We start from the raw sequence: 24,266 nt of genomic DNA, 5'->3' as shown, positions 1-24,266 counted from the left end.
ATTTTTTGCTTTCTCTCTTTCCTCCTGTCTTGTGAACTAGGCAAAGTTGGGGGAGGAGGGCAGCAGAAGTAGTAGTGGTCTCCTTCCTTATTGACAGTGGGTGGAAAGAGAACTAACCTGAGAGCACATGTTACAGATTGCATTGTGCCCCACCCCCCATCTTGAAACTCTTAACTCTGAATACCTGTAAATGTGATCGTATTTGGAAATAGGGTCTTTACAGATGTAATCAATTTAAGATGAGGTCATTAGGGTGGACCCTAATCCAGTCTTACCGGGGTCCTTGTAGAAAGGGGGAACTTGGACACAGAGAGAGACCTGCACACAGAGAGAACACTGTGTGAAGATGGAGACAGAGATTGGGATGACGTATCTACAAGCTAAGGAACATCAAAGATTGCCAGCAACCACCAGGCACTAAGGGAGAGGCATGGAACAGATTCTCCCCTAGAGCCTCCAGAAGGAACCAACCCTGCTGACACTCATATCTTGGACTTTGGGCCTCCAGAACTATGAGACAACAAATTGTTGTTCCAGCCATGGAATGTGTGGTACTTTGTACTGCACCAGTAATACGATGTGCAACTCTGATTTGACACCTAAGAAGGTTCCAGCGTGAAATTACACTTCCTTTGGTTCGAAAAACCTGGAGCTAAGAGTTTAAAGTAGAATACGGGGATTTTTGGCTCTCCTGGGTGCCTGGAAAAAGGAAATGCAAATCCACTTTCAGCCTCAAATAATCCCCAGAGGTAATGTTCTAAGAAATACACATTAACCGTCAAAAAGCATAGAACATCCAAGGAAACAAGATGCATCGCACAGAGGCAGCAAAAACCACGGGGTGCAGAATCAGATCCACAGAATCAGAATACAAAATAGTTGTGTGTGATGCAGAATAGAAAGGATTGGAAATACGTGTAAAGAGCAAGAAACTGAAAATAACCAAGTCAGTTGGGAAAAGATCAAGCAGAACTTCTAGTGCTGCAAAATCTGGGTTGGAACTGGCAGGAAATTGGATTTGGAATGGTTGCCACATCACATGGTGTGGCCCAAGGAAGAGGTGCAGTTGGGGGGACATTTACAAGGCGTGCAGGAAGGCCAGTGCCACTGTTAGACACACAGTGGGTTTGCATTCCAGAGAAAGACACTGTCGCCTCCACCCCATGACTACCTTCTTATAGTGCAAACATGAGAAAATGGCTTGTCAGGTGGAGGAAACATGGAAACGACTTGGGTTCCAGTGGCTTCTGGGAGTTTTCAGAGAATGCCTGCTGCCCAGCCCCCTAGGACCTTGGAGTGCAGGGGAACTTGTAGCTCCCTTTGCTAACAGAAGGAAGTTCTTGGTCCTGGGGGAAGCTGGATTTTGGAGCAGCCTCTCTGAGAGAAGGAAAATGGCCCTTGGTGTCTCGCTGTTTATCACTGTGAGCTCTCAGGGTCAAGCAGCCCTTTTGTACCACAGATATTTACATCACAATGTATGGGTTTAACCTTGGATTAGACAAGAAAGAATCGGTGAAGTGGAAAATAGTTCTAATGACATCCTTGATGATGCAGAGATGAAACTAATGAAGACGGAGATGGAAGGAGAAGTTCCAACGTACATATAATTTAGACAAATTCCAGAAGAAGAAAGTAAAATGGATGAGGAAGTAGAATGGATAAGAAGCAATATTTGAAGAGACACTGGGTTTGTGTCTGCAAGTAAACTTGAGAGGTAATCTAGGTCTTCAACATAAGGACTGCAACTCTTAGGTGAGTCCCAGTGCTGAACTAGGCCCAGAGACAGTGGACTCGTGGGGCAGGGGGCAGGGGAGCATGCAACATACTGAGACAGCAGCTGGGGCAGCCAAGAGGGTTCTGGCATCAGCCCTCCCTTAATCCTAGGCTGCACAGCTTGTGGATCTAAAAGAGACCCCTTTCTTCCGCTTGAGGAGAGGACAAGGAAGAGTGGGGAGGACTTTGTTTTGCATCTTGGATACCAGCTCAGCCACAACAGGATAGGGCACTGGTCAGAGTCGTGAGGCCCCTGTTCCAGGCCAAGCTCCCAGATGACATTTCTGGACACACCCTGAGTCAGAAGGGAACCTGCTACTTTGAAGAGAAGGACCCAGTCCTGGAAGCATTCTCAATCACCTGTTAACTGAAGAGCCCTTGGGCCCTCAATAACCCGCAGTGATACCCAGGTACTGTAAGTTGAAGGCCTTGGGTGAGCCTCTGAGACTTGCTGGCTTCAAGTACCAGCACGGCCACAGTGGGGTAGAGCGCCAAATGGGCCCTTGAGGTCCTCGATTCCAGGACTTGACTCTTGGACAGCGTTTCTGGATGTGTCCTGGGCCAGAGGAGAGCCCATTGCCCTGAACAGTGAGTCCCAGGCCAGGCAGCATTCACCACGACCTGACTTAAGAGACCTTGGGTCTTAAGGGAACATTGGCTGGTAGTCTGGCAGGACTCCTCACGGCCTGGGGTGGTGGTGGCTATGGGGTGAGGCTCCTCTGCCTTTGGAAAGGAGAGGGCAGAGTGGGAAGGACTGCTGCTTGTGGTTTGAGGGCCAGCTCAGCCACAATACAGTAGAACACCAGGTAGACTTCTAAACTTTTTGACGCTAGTCCCTGACTCCCAGATGGCACCTCTGGACCCACCTGAGGCCTAGGGGACCTTGCTGCCCTGAAGGGAAAGACACAGGCCTAGCAGGCTTTGCCACCTTCCGATTGTAGAGCCCCAGGGCCTTGAGTGAACATAGGCAATAGCCATGGAGTTTATAGCAGGCCTTGGGCAAGACCCAGTGCTGTACTGGCTTCAGGTCTGACCCAGTGCAGTCATAGTGGTGGTGGTCACAGGGGTGCTTTTGTCACTCCATCCCCAGCTTTAGGTGACTCAGAACAGAGAGAGAGAGACTCTGTTTGTTTGGGAGAAAGAAAGGGAAGAGAACAAGAGTCTCTGCCTGATAATCCAGAGAATTCTCCTGGATCTTTTCCAAGACCATCAAGGCAGTACCTCTACGAGTCTGCAAGAACCACAGAATTACTAAGCTTGGGGTGCCCCCTAAAGCAGATACAGCTTAGATCACGACATCCAAGTATTTTCAAAATCTGGAAAGCCTTCCCAAGAAGGATGGCTACAAATAAGCCCAGACAGAGAAGACCATAATAAATACCTAACTCTTCAATGCCCAGACGCCAAAAAACATCTACTAGCATCAACCCCATCCAGGAAAACATGACCTCACCAAATGAACTAAGTATAAGGCACCAGGAAACAATTCTGGAAAAACAGAGATATGTGACCTTTCAGACAGAGAATTCAAAATAGCTGTGTTGAGGAGACTTAAAGAAATTCAAGATAAACACGGAGAAGGAATTCAGAATTATATCAGATAAATATAACAAAGATACTGAAATAATTTAAAAGAATCAAGCAGAAATTCTGAAGCTGAAAAATGCAATCGGTATACTGAAGATTGCACCAGGATCCTTTAACATCAGAATTGATCAAGCAGAAGAAAGCATTAGTGAGCTCGAATATAGGCTATTTGAAAATACACAGTCAGAGGAGACAAAAAAGAATAAAAGCAATGAAGCACCCCTACAGGATCTAGAAAATAGCTTCAAAGGGGGCAAATCTAAGAGTTGTTAGCCTTGAAGAGGAGGTAGAGAAACATATAGGGGTAGAAAGTTATTCAAAGGGATAATAGAGAACTTCCCAAACCTAAAGAAAGAGATTGATATCCAAGTACAAGAAGGTTATAGAACACCAAGCAGATTTAACCCAAAGAAAACTACCTCAAGGCATTTAATAATCAAACTCCCAAAGGTCAAGGACAAAGAAAAGATCCTAAAAGCTGCAAGAGAAAGGAAACAAATAACATACAATGGAGCTCCAATACGTCTGGCAGCAGACTTTTCAGTAGAAACCTTACAGGCCAGGAGACAGAGGCATGACATACTTAAAGTGGTGAAGGAAAAAAAACCACAAAAACCTTTTACCCTAGTATATCCAGTGAAAATATCCTTCAAACATGAAGGAGAAACAGACTTTCCCAGACAAACAAAAGCTTAGGGATTTCACCAACACCAGACCTGTCCTACAAGAAATGCTAAAGGGAGTAATTTGATCAGAAGGAAAAGAACATTAATGAGCAATAAATGATCACCTGAAGGTACAAAACTCACTGGTAATAGTAAGTACACAGAAGAACACAGAACGTTGTAACACTGTAACTGTGGTGTGTAAACTACTCTTATCCTAAGTAGAAAGATGAAACAACCAATCAAAAAGAATAACTACAATAACTTTTCAGGACATATTCAGTATAATAAAATATAAATAGAAACAACAAAAAGTTAAAAAACAGGGATGAAGTTAAGGCATAGAGTCTTTATTAGTTTTCTTTTTGCTTATTCGTTTATGCAGATAGTGTTAAGTTGTTAGGTTAAAATCATGGGTTATAAGATAGTATTTGCAAGTCTTATGGTAACCTCAAACCAAAAAACATACAATGGGTACACAAAATATAAAAAGCAAGAAACTAAATCATATCACCAGAGAAAATCACCTTCACTAAAGGAAGACAGGGAGGAAAGATAGAAGAAGGAGAAGACCACAAAACAACCAGAAAACAAAATGGCAGGAATAAGCCCTTACTTATCAATAATAACGCTGAATGTAAATGGACTAAACACTCCAATTGAAAGACATAGACAGGCTGAATGGATGAACAAACAGGACCATTGACCTGTTGCCTACAAGAAACATACTTCACCTGTAAAAACATACAGAGATTTAAAATAAATGGATGGAAAAAGATATTCCATGGAAACCAAAGAGCAGGAGTTGCTATACTTATATCAGACAAAATAGATTTCAAGACAAAAACTATAATATGAGACAAGGTCACTATATAGTGATGAAGGGGTCAATTCAGTAAGAGCATACTTTCAAAGTAATTCTATGAGGCCAGTATTACCTTGATACTGAAACCAGACAAAGACACATCATAAAAAGAAAACTACAGGCCAATATCTCTGATGAATATTGATATAACAGTCCTCAGTAAAATACTAACAAACCAAATTCAACAATACATTAGAAAGATAATTCATCACGACCAAGTGGGATACATCATATGCAAATGGTTCAACATATGCAAATCAATTAACGTGATACATACCAACAGAATGAAGAATATAAACCATATGACCATTTCAATTGCTACTGCTGAAAAAGCATTTAATACAATTCGATGTCCCTTCATAATTTAAAAAAAAATTTTAAAACTAGGGATAGAAGGGCTGGGCGCAGTGGCTTACGCCTGTAATCCCAGCACTTTGGGAGGCTGAGGTGGGTGGATCACGAGGTCAGGAGATCAAGACCATCCCGGCTAACATGGTGAAACCCTGTCTCTACTAAAAATACAAAAAATTAGCCGGGTGTGGTGGCGGGCACCTGTAGTCCCAGCTACTCAGGAGGCTGAGGCAGGAGAATGGCATGAACCTGGGAGGCGGAGTTTGCAGTGAGCAGAGATCGTGCCACTGCACTCCAGCCTGGGCAACAGAGCGAGACTCCATCTCAAAGAAAAAAAAAAACAACAAAAAACCAAAAAACAAACAAAAAAAACTGGGGATAGAAGGAACATACCTCAACATAATAAAAGCCATATACAAAAGACCCACAGCTAGGATTGTGCTGAATGGGGAAAAACTGAAACCCTTTCCTCTAAAATCTGGAACATGACAAGGATGCCACTGTCATCACTGTTGTTCAACATAGTACTAGAAGTCATAGCTAGAACAATCAGACAAGAGAAAGATATAAAGGGCATCCACAATGGAAAGGTAGAAGTCAAATTAACTTAATTGTACACTTTAAAATAACTTAGTGTAATTGGATTTTTGGTAACTCAAAGGATACATACTTGAGGGGATTTATACCCCATTCTCCATGATGTGCCTATTTCATATTGCATAACTGTATCAAAGCATCTCATGTACCCCATAAATGTATACACTTACTGTGTACCCACAAAAATTAAAAATAGAAATCTTCAAAAAAGAGAAATTCTCAGAAGTCAAAGACAGAGATAAATTTGAAAGCAGTGAGAGAAATGCAGTTCATCACATACAAGGAAACCCCTAGGAGATTATCAGTGAATTTCTCAGAAGAAATCTCATAGGCCAGGAGAGAGTGGGATCATATATTCACAGGGCTGGAAGGATAAAACTGTCAACCTTGGGAAAGATGTCCAGAAATGAAGGAGAGATAAAGGCTTTCCCAAACAAACAAAAGCTGTGGGAGTTCATTATCTCTGCCTTACAAGAAATGCTAAAGGGAGTTTCTCAAGTTGAAATGAAAGGACAGTAACAACATGAAGACACAAAAGTATAAAAACTCTGTAAAGATAAAAATATAGTCAAATTGGGAGTACTCTGCCACTGTGTCTTAGTCCATTTTGCACTGCCGTAACAGGATGACACGGACCGGGTAATTTATAAAGAACAAAAATGTATTTCTCACAGTTTTGGAAGCTGGGGAGTACAAGATCAAGGCGTCAGCATCTGGTGTCTGGTGAGGGTCTTCTTGCTACATTCTCACACAGCAGAGGCAGAGGGTAGAAGAGCAAAAGGGGACAAACTTCTTCCATCAAGCCCTTTTGTAATGGCAGAGCCATCATGAATTAAACACCCCAAAGGACACACTTCCCAATACTGTTGCACTAGGGACTAAATTTTAATATGAATTTTGTAGAAGACAAAAACATCCAAAGCATAGCACATTGTAATGGTGACACATAAATTATTTTTAACTCTAGTATAAAATTTAAAGAATAATTATAGCAATAATTTGTTAATGGATACACAATATATAAAAGATGTAAAGTATGACCCCAATAACATAAAATGTGGGAGAGGAGAAATTAAAGTGTAGACTTTTTGTACGTGGCTAAAGTTTAGTTGTTATCAGCTTAAACTGTTATAACTATAAAATGTTGTACATAAACCTCCTGGTAACCACAAAGAAAAATAACTGTAGTAGACCCACAAAAGATAAAAGGGAGTCAAAGCATACCACTACAAAAAAAATATCTCATAAAGACAGCAAGAGAGGAAGATAGGAACAATGAGACTACAAAACAATCAGAAAACAATTAACAAAATGGCAGTAATAAGTCCTTACCTATTAATAATTACTTTAAATTTAAATTGATTAAGTTATCTACTCAGAAGCCACTAAGCAGCTGAATGGATTAAAAAACAAAACAAAACAAAATCCAACTATATGCTGCTTACAGGAGACTTGGTTTAGCTTTAAGGACACAGATAAGCTGAAAAATGTTATTCTATCCAAATGAGAAGCAAAAGAGAACATAAGTGGCTACACTTATATCAGACAAAATAGACTTTAAATCAAAACTATCCCAAGAGACAAAGACAGTTGTTATATAATGATAAATGGATCAATTCATCAAGAGGATATAACAATTCAAAAAATACATGTACTAGGTCAGGCGCGGTGGCTCACGCCTGTAATCCCAGCACTTTGGGAGGTCAAAGAGGGCAGATCACAAGGTCAGGAGTTCGAGACCAGACTGACCGATATGGTGAAACCCTGTCTCTACTAAAAGAATACAAAAATTAGCCAGGTGTGGTGGTGCGTGCCTGTAGTCCCAGCTACTTAGGAGGCTGAGACAGAAGAATCGCTTGAACCTGGGAGGCGGAGGTTGCAGTGAGCCAAGATCATGCCACGGCACTCCAGCCTGGGCAACAGAGCAAGACTCTGTCTCTCTGTCTCTCTGCCTCTCTGTCTCTCTGTCTCTCTCTCTCTCTCTCTCTCTCTATATATATATATATATATACACCCAACATGGGAGCACCTAACTCTGTAAAGCAAATATTAACATAACTGAAGGGAAAATAGATTACAATAATAGTAGAGGACTTCAGCACTTTAAACAGTGGACAGATTATCCAGCTGGAAAATCAATAAGAAAACAGGAGACTTGAGCAACACTACAGACCAAATGGCCCTAACAGATAGATTCAGAACATTCCATCCAATGGCAGCAGAACACACATTCTTGTCGAGTGCACATGGAACATTCTCCAGGAAAGATCATATGTTAGCTCACAAAACAAGTCTTAACACATTTAAGAAGATTGAAATCATATCAAGTATCGTTTCCAACCACAATGGTATAAAACTAGAAATCAATAACAGGAGGAAAAGTGGAAATTTTACACATGTGTGGAAATTTAACAACACACTCCTGAACAACCAATGAGTGGAATAAGAAATCAAAAGGGAAATAAAATAATATCTTGAGGCAAATGAAAATGGAAATGCAACATACCAAACCTCATAGGATGCAGCAAAAGTGATTCTAGGTGGGAAGTTTATAGCAATAAATGCCTACATTAAGAATGATCTCAAATAAACAACCTAACTTCACACCTCAAGGAGCTATAAAATGAGGAACAAATTAAGCCCAAAGTTAGCAGAAGGAAAGAAAGAAAGATCAGAGCAGAAATAAATGAAATACAGACTTAAGAAACAATAGACAGTATCAACAAAACTAAGAGTTGAGTTTTTTTGAAAAGGTTAACAAAACCCACAAACCTTAGGCTAGACTAAAATAAAAAAAGACTCAAATAAATAATAAAATTATAAATGAAAGAGGAAAGATTACAATTGATACCAAAGAAATAATAGACAACTATGCCAACAAATTGGATAACCTAGAAATGAATAAATTGCTAGAAGCAGACAGCCGACCAAGACTGAATCCCAGAAAAAACTAGAAAATCGGCCAGGGCGTGGTGGCTCACGTCTGTAATCCTAGCACTTTGGGAGGCCAAGGCGGGTGGATCACCTGAGGTCAGGAGACCAGCCTGGCCAACATGGTGAAACCCCGTCTCTAATAAAAATACAAAAATTAGCCGGGCGTGGTAGTGCAGGCTGTAATCCCAGCTACTCAGGAGGCTGAGGAAGGAGAATCAATTGAACTCGGGAGGTGGAGGTTGCAGTGAGCTGAGATCGTGCCACTGCACTCCAGCCTGCGTGACGGGAGCAAGACTCCACTTCAAAAAAACAAACACACAAAAACAAAACACACAAACAAAAAACTAGAAAATCTGAACAGACCAATAATGAGTAAGGAGATTGAATCAGTGATCAAACACCTCCCAACAAAAAATAGCCCAGGATATCTGATGCCTTCGCTGGTGAATGCTGCCAAACATTTAAGAAAGAATTAATGCTGATTCTTCTCAAACTCTTCCAAAAAATTCAAGAGGAAGGAACACTTCCAAACTCATTTTATGAGGCCAGAATTACCCTGATACCAAAGCCAGACAAGGACATTACAAGAAAAGAAAATTATGGGCCAATATCCTTGATGAACAGAGATGCAAAAATCCTCACCAAAATATTAGCAAACCAAATTCAACAGCACATTACAAAGATCATGCATCCTGATCAAGTGGATTTTATCCTTGGCGGAGGTGACTTCTTTGAGGTGACAGCCCCTCTGCTGGAGTGGTCTGGAAGAGAAGACAGGAGCCAGGCTGAGCCTAGGCTGTCAGTCCCAGCCAGTGTAAGATCAGCCCCCATCTGCCTGCTAGTCCCCTTCTGAGCCTGGGTCCAGCTCCGCCAGGTTGTAATACTCACGTGTGGCCACCAGGGGCGGTGTTTCCTGCCAAGGCTACTCTTCCAGGGCAGACAGCCTGGAGGTGACCAGTGACTTTCATCCGTGGTGGGCTGCTGCCCTCACCTGAGTATCTGGAAGGGCATTCAGATTCTGGGGCCCAAAGAGAGCACTGCACAGTCCTCCCACCCTCCGTTCTGTGCAAGACGCACAGTTCCCTGGCTGCCCAGCCAGCACCAGCATCTCCTTTGAAGGTTACTCTTGCTCCTGCAGCTGGTTGGAGAGTCCTGGTCAGTGCTGGGAGTCCTGGTCAGTGCTGGAAGGGCAAAGCTCCCAGATGCCAGCGGGAAATGCAAAACGGCAAAATGCAGGGTAATAACTGTGACCAGCTGGACTAGGAGTGACCCACCTAAGTGTGTCCAATGGGTTTTGGGCCCCATGTGGCCAGCTTTTCAAGATTGAAGCTTGGAAATCTGGATTTTTACAGGAAGTTTCCAGGGCGACACATACAAAGACACAAAGCACAGCATGGGTCATGCCAGGGATCCCCTGCCCCTGGGCAGGCACATGAGAGCCCTGGAAGGTTTGGCTGACTAGCTGAGGGGTCTAGGTGGTGCTTGTGGGTCTCAGACCCTGGTGAGCCCAGGCTTCCAGCTTCTGCCCTCCCTGTTGCTTCTCCATCCTTCTCTCCAAATCCCCAGTGCAGACTGGGGCCCTACGCCAGGGCTGAGGTCAGCTCCCCACTGTGGGCAGGAAGTCCTTCTGAAGCTCCATGTCCTGTGTCCCCATCAGACGGTGGCAGTGCCTGCGGCCATGGACACAGTGCCCCGAGATGATTTCTTTTCTTTTTTCTTTTTTTTTGAGATGGAGTCTAGCTCTAGTCTCAGGCTAGAGTGCAGTGGCGCAATCTCGGCTCACTGCAACCTCTGCCTCCCGGGTTCGCGCCATTCTCCTGCCTCAGCCTCCCAAGTAGCTGGGACTACAGGCGCGCACCACCACGCCCGGCTAATGTTTTTTTTAATTTTAGTAGAGACGGGGTTTCACCGTGTTAGCCAGGATGGTCTTAATCTCCTGACCTCATGATCCACCTGCCTCGGCCTCCCATAGTGCTGGGATTACAGGCGTGAGCCACCGTGCCCAGCCCCGAGATGATTTTGAAGCACTCCTGGCACCTGCCTGGCACAGGCTCAGCTGCGGGAATCCACCGCGTTTCCATGGATTCCACCGCGGATTCCATCCACCATGTTTCTTTCACTCACAAACAGTGTTAGGCCATGGAGTGGAGAGGGTGCTCCGGGGAATGAGGGTCTGCATTCCGGCCCTCAGGAGCCCGAGCCCACAATGGCCCCAGGCCACAACTGCCAGGTGGGGGTCACTTCAGCAGCTCATTCCTGGGAATGCCTGTGCCCAGATGGCTTCAGGCCTGGAGCCATTTCCACCTGCCTCTGTGCATCGGTGTCAGGCAGATGGGGGCAGCCACCTGCTTCTCAGGAAGGACCACCCTCACCCTGGGAGGGCATCTCTTCTACTTTGACAGAGGATAGAAAACATTCTGTCTTCATGAAATCACGGGGATATTCAGTGGTAGTTTTCTTTTTCAGGTTCTTATTGAAAAAATAAAATCTTGGCAGTGTAAATTCAGCCCTTGAAAATTGTTCTGGAAATTTCCCTGGCCCATGAATCACCTGGGTCTGGCACCTGTTGGCTGTGTTCTCCCTCAGTTTTCCCATCTCCACGATGGGTAGCAGTTGTTGCTGTCTCATTTGAGATGACACGTGTGAAGCCTTTAGCACTCTGCCTGACTCCCAGAAGGCCCTCAGAGGTGACTGGGGCACTGCCTTCCTCCCGGTCAGTGGTGATGTTGGCTGTTGTAGTTTGGGTTGGGGTGCTGTTGCTCATGTCCTCTTTCACAGGGCTGCACGCAGAGCTCGGTGGAGGAGGCTCCTTCCCCAGCACCTCCGCTTCTTCCTCCCTGGACTTCTGCCCCGTCAGAGGGCAGCCTGCAGGCACTTCTCTCTGTCCTGGAAGCCTGGCCAGCAAGTGGGGGCCAAGGGCTGGTGAGGGCCTGCAGAGAGGGCCAGCCTGAGCCAGAGGAAGAGTCTTGGGGTTGGCTCAGGTATGTCCAGGCCATGAGGGCAGAGGAACAAGTCTACCACAGTCCCCACTGGCGCGGTGGCGGGGAGGCTGGGGAGGGCAGTGAACCTGGAGGCAGCCCCTCACTCCTGAATGTAGAGTCAACTGTGACTTTGATTTGCACCACAGTTTTCTTCAGAGTGCACTGAACATAGAGTCATACTCATTTTACGAGACCAGCATTACCCTGATACCAAAGCCAGATAACATTACAAGAAAGAAAATTATGGACCGATATCCTTGATGAACATAGATGCAAAAATCCTCTCAAAATATTAGCAAACCAGCTGGGCGCGGTGGCTCACACCTGTAATCCTAACGCTTTGGGAGGACGAGGTGGGGGGATCACTTGAGGTCAGGAGTTCGAAACCAGCTTGGCCATTCATGGTCAAACCCCGTCTCTACTAAAAATACAAAAAATTAGTTGGGCACGGTGGTGCGTGCCTGTAATCCCAGCTACTTGGGAGGCTGAGGGAGGAGAATCGCTTGAACCGGGAAGGCGGAGGTTGCAGTGAGCCGAGATCGTGCCACCGCACTCCAGCATGGGCGACAGAGCAAGACTCCGTCTAAAAAAAAAAAAAAAAAATTAGCAAACCAAATTCAACAGCACATTAAAAAGATCATGCACCGTGATCAAGTGGATTTTATCCCTGGTGGGGTGACTTCTCTGAGGTGGCAGCCCCTCTGTTGATGTGATCTAGAGCAGGACTGAAGGAAATTTACTCAGGGAAATTTACAAGGCTACTGTGAAACTGACATGGCAGGGCTTCCAGCCTCCTGTTCCAAGATGGGAAAACTAAGTCTCAGCAAAGGGAGAGGTGATAAGACCGGCCCGAGATCGCACAGGACCCTGTCTTGGCCTCCTTGTCCGGAGCCTGGGCCCTCCAGAGCTGTGACTACTAGTCCTCGGGGGGAGACAGCCTTTCCACCTCTCCCAGACCGGAGCTGGGTGCTAACAGGCCCTGCCGGATGAAAATCCTGCGATACTAACAGACAGCTAACAGGCCGGGACCGGCCCCCAGCCACCACCCCTTGTCCAAAGTGCAGGTTCATTGTGCTGCCCTCTTGGCTTGTAACAGTTTTGCAACAGTTGCCACTTGTCTTTGAGTGCAGGGACAGGAGAGGTGTGGGCTACCCGGCCACTGCCCCGGAGCTGTGGCGACTGCTGCGTTTTTCTCCCATGCACCTGCACGTCCAGGACTCCTGGGAGAACTTGGGCCACACTCCTTCCTTGCCCTCTTGAGCTCATTAGTCACCCTGTTGGGTGAGCACAGCCCTAGCTCAGGCCGCTGGGCAAGCCACACCATCCAAAGAGGAGGTCCTCTGCCCCAGGACCCCCACACCTCCCCAGGTAAGCCTCAAACTGGCGGGGGCAGCTTTCCACTAGGCAGCCAGGGGCCTAAGCCAGTGGGCCCTTTGCCTTTGAGGCAGGGACTGAGAATGGTGTCAGCACATGGTCAGGCCCAGAGCCCAGGCCCCCTCCTCTAAGAGGTCCTCCTGGATTCCCTGCTGGAAGGAAGCCAGCCTTGTGGTGTCGAGTCTCTCCCTGGATCTGTCTGCTTCGTGGACCCTGAGCCCCTCGAGGGCAGGGGCTGGGTCTTAGATGTCACTATAGGTTTCCCAGCAGTGCTTTGTATACATTGGGCATTCAGTAAATGTAGAGGATAGACAAGCTGCCAACAAGACAGTCGGACATCCTCGGTGTGAATAAGAACACGATGATTTGATTGGTATTAATTACAGCAGTTTACTGTACGATCGCTTCCGGTATTGGCAGCTGGCATCATTACAATATTAACAGACTGCCATTGAAATGCCCCGTCTTTGATCCAGCGCGAGGAGGAGATTTTACTTTCCAGCAGCACCTGTTCTGATTCTTTGGGCATCCAGAGGTGTATTCTTTCTGGGTTTCCTCCACACCCCTCCTCTGGGTGTCTACTTCTGTCTGGGAATGGGTAACTTGCCCCAGCCCAGAGTCAGGCTGCAGCGTCCGGTCTGCCTCCTCCACCAGCTTGCTGTGTGGCCCCCTCCCTTGGCACTGCTGTCCCCAACAGTCAATGGAGGCTGGAATCCCTGCCCTGGGGGCTACGTGCTGTGCAGTAGCCAGTGGCTTGGGGGCGTCTCCCCAAACACCAGAGGGGTCTGGGAGCTCGGGAAAGCAGGACGCAGACAGACCAGGAGACCCCGTCCCTGGGAAGCTGACCCAGGCCTTCTCACTCGCCTCTGAAGGCAGTGAGCATCCTGTCCCTGGGGGTGAGCAAACTGGGGCATGTGCTGAGATGACCTCGCCAAAGGAGCCTCCCTGCAGTGGACGGGCCCCTGGCCCAAGCTGCTGCCGACCCCACCTTTCCTGCCCACCCTGCCTGTGCATAGCTCCTTTTGGGCGCGGGGAGCTCAGGCAGGCTCCAGCAGGCAGGGGTGCCTGGGTCCACTGCAGCAACCCTGAGGCGCCTGTTTCAGAGACGAGGAAATGAGGGTCGGAGCGGGAGGGTGACTGCCAGGTCGCCTACGGGTAATGGGGCATGGGGTTCACAATCCTGCTCTGCCGCCCTCAGAGGGAGCTGCCCACAGGGCTGGCCTAGAAGCCCCGACTAAGCTGGCCAAGAAGCCGCGGTAGTGGGCGGTACGCTCCGCCCAGATCCTGGGCGGCGACATGGGGCTGGCAGCGAGGGTGGGGGGCGGGGGAGGCCTGCAGTTCCGGCCAGGCCACTGCTTGGGAAGCAAGAAGGTGAAGGCACCTCTGCTGGGCCAAGCACTCTTAGGGCCGAGGGGCACTGTAGCTGACAAGAGGTACTTGGAGGTACACCCTCAGGGAGGGACAAGGCTGGGGCCTCCCCTATGTGGGCGGGGCTGGGCCTGGTCAGATCTGGCTGGGATCTCCCTCTGCCTCTGGCTGCAGGGACCATCCAGCTGCATGAGCAGGACCAGGGTTCACCATATGGGCAGCTGCCTCCCCGCCCCCAGCCGCTCCTCCCCACAACAGTCTGCCTACCCTCACCAGGCAAAAGTGCCAGGCGCTCTCCTCGCTTGACCCCCGCCACCCCCTGAGCCTGGGAGGAGGAGGGCGTTCCTGGGTCCTCTGCTTTGCAGTGAGGTTAAGTTGTTGCTCAAGGCCCCAGTCCTGTGACAAAACCCCCACCCATCTGTCTGATCCCAAGCCCAGGGCTGTCCTCAGCCCTCACTCCTGGGAAGCTGACTCAGGTACGAGACAGAGTTGGAGGGGGCAAGAGAGTGGGTTAATGTGGAGACAGCTGTTTCCAGGGAGGTGGCAGGCAGGAGGGGCTCCGGGCTGTCCCCACTGGGGCCGCTGCCAGCCCCCAGTCTGGCAGTCAGAAGAGCCCTGACTGACCAGGCAGGTGGTGAAGGGGCACGTGGCAGCCTCCGGCGCCAGCAGCTGTCGCGTTGGGCACAGTCGGAAGGAGGAGGGAGGCTTTTGCCCAGAGCTGACCAGGTGTGCTGTGCCATGTGGCACCGTGGTGGGGGGTGGGGGGTGGGGCGGGGGTGTTCAGCCTTGGAGGGCCTTCCTTGGTGCCACTCAAGCTGGCTTTCCCCTGGTAGGGCACCACTTCTGGGGGCTCCTGGAAGACTGTGGACCTTCAAGGACTGAAGGTATGTACAGACACATGCAGGAGGCATGCCTCCTTGTCGAGGGCCACCTCTGCAGGCAGGAGCCAGGCGGGCTGACACACTGAGGGCTGAGAGGCTGAGGACAAGTTCCAACACCTCCTCACTCCCCTACGCTGCTGCAATCAGACTCCCTGCTCCCTCCCTTGGGATGGGGCACTGGGGCAGGAGATGGAGGGCAGCCCTGACCAGCCTGAGAGCTGGGATCCCCCTCACATCCCCCACTGTGCCTAGGACAGGGTTCTGCGCTTCGTCAGGGCTTGGGCAGTGCCCACAGTTCAGGTGGGACAGAGTGTGGCAGTGGGTCCTGAGTCCCCCTGGGATGGTCAGAAGAGGGGGCAGGAGAGAGTCCCCGGCACCACCACATGGAGGCCCTGTGACCCTGGTCACCTCAGGGAGCCTCTCCATGTGTCAGACTCCCCCACTGTGAAGTAGAGACGTTATCATGTGTCTATACGTGTTCAATGAGAGTGAACGAACGTGCATAGCTATGGTCCACTCTTGAAAAAGGAGGCTGACTTTCTTAGCTAATTATATCAGTCATTCATACTGACGTAGGTGGCACAGCACTTCACATCTTGGATCACAGCCACATCCCTTTCACTTTTCCTGCAGATCCCAGAAAAGGGTAGTGGAGGTCCACACTGGTCAGGACACCACCCCACCCCTCCATTGAGGGCTGTTGTGAGACCTCCGTTCTTAACTTCTTAGTTTAAAGAATTTAGGCCGGGCACAGTGGCTCATGCCTGTAATCCCAGCACTTTGGGAGGCCAAGGCACGTGGATCACCTGAGATCAGGAGTTTGAGACCAGCCTGGCCAACATGGTGAAACCCTGTCTCTACTAAAGATACAAAAATTAGCCAGGCATGGTGGCATGCCCCTATAATGCCAGCTACTTGAGAGGCTGAGGTGGGAGAATCGCTTGAACCCAGGAGGCAGAGGTTGCAGTGAGCCGAGATCATGCCACTGCACTCCAACCTGGAAGACAGAGTGAGACTCTTTCTCAAAAACAAAAAACAAAAAACAACAACAACAACAACAACAACAAAACAGAATTTAAACATGAGACACACAGCAAAAGAGCTGCAACATAGAGCAATTTATTGCAAAGGAAAAAGAACATTTTGAAAGTTAGGTGCGGATGCACCCTGGGAGAGAGAGGATTCCAGGCGGGGGGCTGCTCCTGAGTGTGAGGCAGCATTGATGATTGTTGGAGAAACCCCCTTTCAGGGAGTCTTCCACAATTATTCATAAGTGGGTGGAAAGAGAGGAAGAGGTTACTAGGCAGCATGTGATGGCTGGTCCTCTGGGTGCACATGCGGTAGCTGTACATGCTTGTTCATACCTCACATGTCTCATTCACATCTTTTTTTTTTTTTTTTTTTTTTTTTGAGACGGAGTTTCACTCTTGTTGTCCAGGCTGGAGTGCAATGGCACAATCTCGGCTTACTGCAACCTCCACCTCCTGGGTTTAAGCAAGTCTCCTGTCTCAGCCTCCCGAGTAGCTGGGATTACAGGCATGCACCACCACCCCCGGCTAATGTTGTATTTTTAGTAGAGATGGGGTTTCTCCGTGTTGGTCAGGCTGGTCTCGAACTCCCGACCTCAGGTGATCCGCCTGCCTCGGCCTCCCCAAGTGCTGGGATTACAGGCATAAGCCACAGAGCCCGGCCTCATTAGCATCTTAAAATCTCCACCCAGGGGTGTGTTTTTTTACTATTAGAATGAGCAAAGGGTCAGTTTGAGGACAGGTAAAATCAATGTGCACATGCCCTCTCCAGGGGAAAGGCCCTACTGCAGACAGCTTTGCTTGAACGAGCTCAGTTAACACGAGCTCAGTTACAATGCAAACGTGGAGGCTGATTGTGTGGATTGCAGTCACCACGGTTGCTGCGTCCCCAGGACATGGTGACTCCTTTGACTGCCTGTCCTGCCTCGCCTGCACCCAAGGAGACATCCGTCTTCATCAGCGCCTTCTCTCCTGAGAAGGAGGGCTCCCTCTTGCATTCTCATTGTTATTGGATTTTTCTGGCTGGGCAGATCTGGGAGGGCTTCCTGAAGGAGGAGGGAATTGGGGTAGGTCAGCTGGGAAGGAGCAGAGGGGAGGAAGGCCTGTTAACCCGGCTTCTGAGCCTCTACTCTGCAATCCCAGGTGGCCCCAAGGGAGCTGAGCCGGGACAGCACATCCTTCCTCAGCTTCCGCCTTAGTCCCACTGAGCTTTGGGGCTGATGAGGGGGCAACACCTCTTGTCTGGGTTTGGAAGGGGCCTGCCCAGGAGGAGGTGCTGGCTCCAGGCTTGGGGATTGGGTGCCCCATCTCCAGGCTGCCTGCCGATACCCTGCGGCCACTGCTGTAGCATCCACGATGCCTCTCCCTCCTCCTGGCTCTCTGTCTGGGAGTGCAAGTGACTCCATCCCTCAACACAACCCCCTCCCTGGCCTGCTGTGCCACTACCACCGCTTTCTCTGGGCACTCCTGCCTCCCAGGTCCCATCCCCACCCCGCAGAACCTGGGGTCTGCCCCAGCACAGACCTGTGGGGCCGCAGGGCTGCTTGGCCCCTCAGGAGCATCTTGAGCTCTGAAAGGGCTCTCAAGGCTGGCGGGACGGCCCCCTCCCAGCCCCAGCCTCTCGCTGTCTGTGATCTGGGGGTGAGTGTCCCTGAGACCGGAGCCCCTCCTTTCCAGCTATTGGTCCGCTGTCCTCAGTCCCCTCCCCATCCTCCCTGCCCGGCCTCATGGGGCAGCCCACTTTCCTCAGGTCTTACTTTGGATCTCTGCCAGCCACGTCGACCACTCTTCTCTACCTCCCCTTGTGGCCCCGACCCCCACTCTTACCCAGAGCTTGGCGCTCCCTGTCTTTTCTGTGGGCTGGCAGAGACCTATCCTCACTAAGGTTGCCCCTGGGCACTGACAGAGCCTGCTGCATACCAGGCCCTTAATACATACACACAGAATGAATGAATGAGTGAGTGAATGAATGAATGAATGCCATGGGGAAGTGGCAAGAGGAAGGCCCTGGGAGGTAACACCATAGGGCCCTTATTTCCCTGGGTACTCAGCACAGCCCCCACCGTGTCCCCTCTGCACCCCACCCAGCTCTGATTCTCTCCCCAGCTCCCTGTTTTGCTGAGGCCCGGAGCCCCCATGGCCTCACTGAGCCGAGCCCTACGTGTGGCTGCTGCCCACCCTCGCCAGAGCCCTACCTGGGGCATGGGGCCATGCAACCTGTCCAGCGCAGCTGGCCCCACAGCCGAGAAGAGTGTGCCATATCAGCGGACCCTGAAGGAGGGACAAGGCACCTCGGTGGTGGCCCAAGGCCCAAGCCGGCCCCTGCCCAGCACAGCCAACGTGGTGGTCATTGGTGGAGGCAGCTTGGGCTGCCAGACCCTGTACCACCTGGCCAAGCTGGGCATGAGTGGGGCGGTGCTGCTGGAGCGGGAGCGGCTGACCTCCGGGACCACCTGGCACACGGCAGGTAGGGACCAGGGGCCAGGTAGGGGCAGGGAAGGATAGGACATAGCGAGGGGCCACAGCCCGTTGCTAGCTGGGACAGTTCTTGGTTCACAACAACCAGCCTGGGGCAGAGACCCTGGGGAAGGGTGCATGGCCAATTTGCAGGTGGGCGGAGCTGGGGGCACTGCTTGCCCTCCCAGTCTCTGAAGAGCTGTGGTGGGAGGAAGGAGCAGATGCTGCTTGTGTGGCCTGGAGAGTGAAGCGGGGGCCAGAGCTGGAAACTCCAGGCAGCTGTCCAGAGGGCAGAAGCCCCTTTCCTGGACAGAGCCACCAGGACTGAGGGCATTCCAGGGAGTGGAGAGGGACGGACAGGGACCACTGAGGGTGAAGCCAACCTGTGTCCTCCATGAGCACCAGAGGCTTCTACAGTTCTCATTCTCCTAACTAACCAGTGGGCATATATTAAGCACCTATGGTGTGCATGTCCCAGGACAGCCAACCTTCTGCCTTCACCCTTTCAGCCATGGGTGTCCTGGCAAACTGGATCTCCTGACCTGCAGTGTTGGCCAGTTCCTGTGGTGTGAACACTCCCACCTTGGCCAATAGCAAAAGCCACCAGTGTGAGGTCACTGACTGTGGAGTTGGGAAGAGGTTTATCCCTGGGCTCCTGAGAGCTGACGCGAGCCGGCTCCCACAAACCACTGCTCCAACTCTTGCTCTTGCCTTCTCACTGGCCCCCTAGCTGGGCTGTCATAGCCTCTTCCCTGACATTTCGCCAGCCACACCCCTGGCCTGCCACCTCTCAGATTCAGCTGCTGGAGGGCAGCCTTTGTTGGGGAGAGTGCAGATTTAAGCTTCATTCAGTAGTGGGTTGGTGTCTCGGCCCCAACTCCACTCACCTGCTCTGTGACCTTGGCCACAGAACTGTTGGTGCCACTTGAACTTGATCTATAAGAGAATCACGCCCTCCTCATAGGGCATGACAGGCTTAGCACGGGGCTTGGCACACAGTAGGTGCTCCAAAAATGGGGGCCTTTGCTATGTCACTCTCTGAGCTGCCCAAGGGCGGGACCTCCCTCACATTCATCTTGGTCCAGTTATTTCCTGCTCAACAACCTCTCCAGGCCCTCCAGGTCCTTCAGAGAAAGACCTTGCAGAGAAAGACACCCATGGTTGAATATCAGGGTATCCCCTGATATTCGACTGGGGGAAGGAGGTGCAGTCCACTCCCTGGGGAGTGATGGCACCCACCCTCCCGGGCAGGCCTGCTGTGGCAGCTGCGGCCCAGTGACGTGGAGGTGGAGCTTCTGGCCCACACTCGGCGGGTGGTGAGCCGGGAGCTGGAGGAGGAGACGGGACTACACACGGGCTGGATCCAGAATGGGGGCCTCTTCATCGCGTCCAACCGGCAGCGCCTGGACGAGTACAAGAGGCTCATGTCGGTGTGTGCTCCCCTGCGGGGGGCAAGGAGGGGGGCTTGGGTGGGTGGGTGCACTCCCTGGGGGGTCATATTGGTGGGTGCACCCCCTGTGGGGGGTAGGGTAGGCTCCCTGTGAGGGTGGAGGTACGCTGGGGGTTCATGTCCGTGTGCGCATCCCCTGCGGGGGGCTGGGGGTGGGGGGCTCGTGTGGATGAGTCTGCCTCCTGTGGGGTCGGGGGTGGGGCTCATGTCGGTGGGCACCCTTCTGCCGCGAGAGAAGGGGACACGCCACAGGGAAGGAGCCCCGGCAGGTGACAGATCTGGGTTCCAGCCCTCGCGCTGCCCCTTGCTGGCTGTGCCACCTGGAGAAAGCGACTTTGCCAGGCTTCATTCAGAATTCCCAGACAGAGAATCTGATTGGCCCAGCTTCTCCCTGTCCCAGTGGTCCACGCCTGAGGACACTGATTGGCTGTTCTTGGGCCAATCAAATGTGGGGGCGTGGTCTATCTGACAGTCTGAAACAGGATCTTGGCCTCTCTTGACAGCTGGTCTGACTGGGAAACCTCTCAGGCCCAAAGTATTAGGCCTGTGGGGTTATTTATTTTATATAATAGACACTTTGTGCCAGGCACTGGTCCAAGTTCTTTGTCAATGACATACACTATTCTCACCCCCACTTCACCTGAGTGAGCCTGAAGCGACTTTGCCCCAGGTGGGTCACACAGCTGGCGAGGGTCGGATTGGCACAGGCGGCCTGGCCCCGGAGCCTGCCTCAATGCCCTGCTCCTTAACTCTTATGCTGAAGCGGATTCAAGGGACAGGCTCCGGGGGCGTGGGGACCGGCTAAGGCTTCTGGGAGAAAGTGAGGCTGGGGTTTGCGGTGGATGCCCAGTTGGGGAGGGGAGTGGCCCAGGGGTCTGCTCCCCACGGACTCAGTTACCCTCCCCTGGGTCCCCCTAGCTGGGCAAGGCGTATGGTGTGGAATCCCATGTGCTGAGCCCGGCAGAGACCAAGACTCTGTACCCGCTGATGAATGTGGACGACCTCTACGGGACCCTGTATGTGCCGCACGACGGTACCATGGACCCCGCTGGCACCTGTACCACCCTCGCCAGGGCAGCTTCTGCCCGAGGAGCACAGGTACTGATGGCCGCCCGGCTCTGGGTCCCCTGTTCCCAGCCCACTCCTCCTGCCTTAGAACCCTGAGAGCAGAAGGCAAGAGAACAAGAGCCATTCTCTGACTGCTGTGTGACTTTGGGCCAGTGAGGACCTCTCTGAGCCTTCTGGTCCACTCCTGCCAAGGGGAGGCTATGCCTTCGGTCTGTTCACAGACATCAGGTCGTGCCGTAGGTGCACCCATTCCTCTGCTGCACAAGCAAATCGTATCAAAAGCCCTTCTTGTAATTTGTATCTGCGTTTGTCTCAACTCCGCACATCCTTGTAGAACAATTTTTTTGTTTGTTTGTTTGAGACGGAATCTCGGTCTGTCGCCCAGGCTGGAGTGCAATAGCGCGATCTCTGCTCACTGCAAGCTGCGCCTCCCGGGTTCATGCCATTCTCCTGCCTCAGCCTCCTGAGTAGCTGGGACTACAGGCACCCGCCACCACTCCCGTCTAATTTTTTGTATTTTTAGTAGAGACAGGGTTTCACTGTGTTAGCCAGGATGGTCTTGATCTCCTGACCTCGTGATCCACCGGCCTCGGCCTCCCAAAGTCCTGGGATTACAGGTGTAAACCACCACCCCCGGCCTGTAGAACAATTTTAAGAAGACAAATAAGCAAAAAAGAAGTCAAAATCACCCAGCAGTAACTAGTATTGACATTTTAGTATGTTTTACTCTAAATATTTTTCTATGAAAATATATATGTATGCAAAATAGAACCAAGCTGTTGTTATTTTGTGATTTTTTTTTACCAAGCAGTAGACTGCAAACATCTTTCCATTAATCAAATATCTTGCTTTTTTTTAAAAAAAAAAGTCAGCTACTTTTTCACGTTATGAAAAGAGGGTTCCCCCCACAAGTCAAGTGAAAGAACTTGCCCAACTTTCAAGTTCTCCAAGTCAAGGCATGGGTGGGTCTAGTTTTCTGGCGCTGTGGTCATCCCGTTTCCCTGACAGTGTCGCAGGGGGCCTGCTGCTAGCAGAAATAGTGTCCCCAGCTCCCCTCTGGGAGGAGGGGTTGGCTGGAGCGGGGTGGGAAGCACCCCCGGGGAGTCCCGTGGGATTTTAGAAGCAGTTCCTCTCAATCCCAGGTCATTGAGAACTGCCCAGTGACCGGCATTCGTGTGTGGACAGATGATTTTGGGGTGCGGCGGGTTGCGGGTGTGGAGACTCAGCATGGTTCCATCCAGACACCCTGCGTGGTCAACTGTGCAGGTGGGAGTGGCATTTCTCCTGACTCCTGTGTGGCCATGCTGGCTGCTCCCTAAACCTGCTCCCAACTCTGCAGGGCTTCTTTCTGGGGTGGGGAGCCCCTGCTAGGGCAGACAGGTCTGCAGACGCAGCCTGCGCACACCTGAGAGGCAGCTCCCACCAGGTGTCAGCAGAGCTGAGCTGTCTGTGCTCTGCCCGCAGGAGTGTGGGCAAGTGCTGTGGGCCGGATGGCTGGAGTCAAGGTCCCGCTGGTGGCCATGCACCATGCCTATGTCGTCACCGAGCGCATCGAGGGGATTCAGGTAGGTGGACAGCCCCAGGTTCTGTGTCAGTCTGTGGGGGGCACAGAGACCTGGCTCTGAATCCCAGCTTGAACCCAGGTGGTGTGACCCTTGTGGGTTCCCTCACTGCCCCAAGCCTCAGTCACCTCATCTGTGAAATGGGGATTGTAACATGGGTTATTTCCGGGTGGTGTGAGGATTAAACTAGGTAGCACAGGCGGCGTATCCCTGTTGGGGCTGACCCCCTTGTTCCTCAGGACCTGGCCTCTCTTTGATGCCCAGAACACAGTCCAGCCTGTCCTGCGTGGTGCAGGCAGCCTAGCTTTTTGCCATGTTCTGTGCCCAGGAGTTTCAGGGAAGCCCCGAATGTTTGCATGCTCTCAGTGTGCCTGGGGTGCCTGTCTCAGAGGATGCTGGTTCCTGGCATGAATAACCTCCCTGAGAGCCTTCTGCCAAGGGAGGTTGGGGGCCTGGGTTCACCTGCTGGCACCTGGGGCTGGGTGCCTCCTGCCCTCTCTTCTCTCCTGTCCTCAACTCCTCCCTCCAGGGATGGTGGCTGGGAGCTTCCTGCTACTTTGTTACTGACTGCCCTCTTTCCATCCATTCATCATGCAACCCTCCCTTACTCATTCCTCTCTCTGTCCAGCCCTCCATCTCTCCATCTGTCTCTCCATCCATCTACTCCCGTATCTATCCATGCCTTCTCCCATTTATTCCTTCATCCCTCTACCCATCCCCCTTCCCTTCGTCCATTCCTCCCTCCACTCATTCCCTCCCTCTATTCATCTTGCCATCTCGCCATCAATTCTTCCGTCCTCCGTCTCTCCATCTATCTATTCATCTATTTATCCACATGTTCATCTGTCCATCCCTTCTTTCATATATCCTTCCATCCACCCACCCACCTAAACTTCTACCCATCAATCCCTCCCTCCCTCCCTCTAGCCACTCATCTCTCCCTCTGCCCTTCCTTCAGCATCCACCCACATATTAATCCAACCGTTCACATTCCATCGAACCCTCCCTGCATCAGACATTGATGGGTGAGCTTGGTGTTTCAGGCCCTATTCTAGAAGCTGTGGCCATAACACAGACAGACACCTAGTTCTTGCTGGGTAGAGCTGGGGGGAGGTACAGACAAGTACATGTGCAATTCCAGAACATGCTGATAAGGGCTCTGATGGGGTCTCAGGGGCTATAGGAATTCCCAGCCCTAGTGGACCAGGGGAGGCTCCCTGGAGGAGGCGGCTGCATCTAGGTGAGGCTCTTGAGGGTGGCATGGTGGACAAGGAGCGTGCACAGAGCATGGCCGTTCAGAGAGCCAGGGCCAGAGGCTGTGGGGC

At 50.9% G+C, this 24,266-nt stretch overlaps 1 protein-coding gene across 5 annotated transcripts in view; it reads left to right on the top strand.

Moving 5' to 3' along the window:
* Positions 1-12,858: 12,858 nt before the first annotated feature.
* SARDH (sarcosine dehydrogenase) overlaps positions 12,859-24,266 on the top strand; it is a 76,170-nt gene continuing 64,762 nt past the window's right edge. Inside the window, exons 1-7 of one of the 5 annotated variants that reach the window (XM_055351468.2) lie at positions 14,435-14,560; positions 15,329-15,379; positions 18,511-18,871; positions 20,113-20,291; positions 21,230-21,409; positions 22,522-22,645; positions 22,844-22,944. In XM_055351468.2, coding sequence (XP_055207443.2) covers positions 18,541-18,871; positions 20,113-20,291; positions 21,230-21,409; positions 22,522-22,645; positions 22,844-22,944 — 915 coding nt within the window. In that variant the 5' untranslated portion in view covers positions 14,435-14,560; positions 15,329-15,379; positions 18,511-18,540. Of the gene's footprint in view, positions 13,122-14,434; positions 14,561-15,328; positions 15,380-18,492; positions 18,872-20,112; positions 20,292-21,229; positions 21,410-22,521; positions 22,646-22,843; positions 22,945-24,266 lie in introns of those variants that run through there. The other 4 variants (XM_055351469.2, XM_055351473.2, XM_055351467.2 and 1 more) reach the window with 4 other exon arrangements.

Source organism: Gorilla gorilla, chromosome 13 (assembly GCF_029281585.2).
Source record: "Gorilla gorilla gorilla isolate KB3781 chromosome 13, NHGRI_mGorGor1-v2.1_pri, whole genome shotgun sequence".
Classification (NCBI taxonomy): Eukaryota; Metazoa; Chordata; class Mammalia; order Primates; family Hominidae; genus Gorilla; species Gorilla gorilla.
Note: the sequence above shows the minus strand (reverse complement) of the source record. Positions and strands in the feature narration are given on the sequence as shown.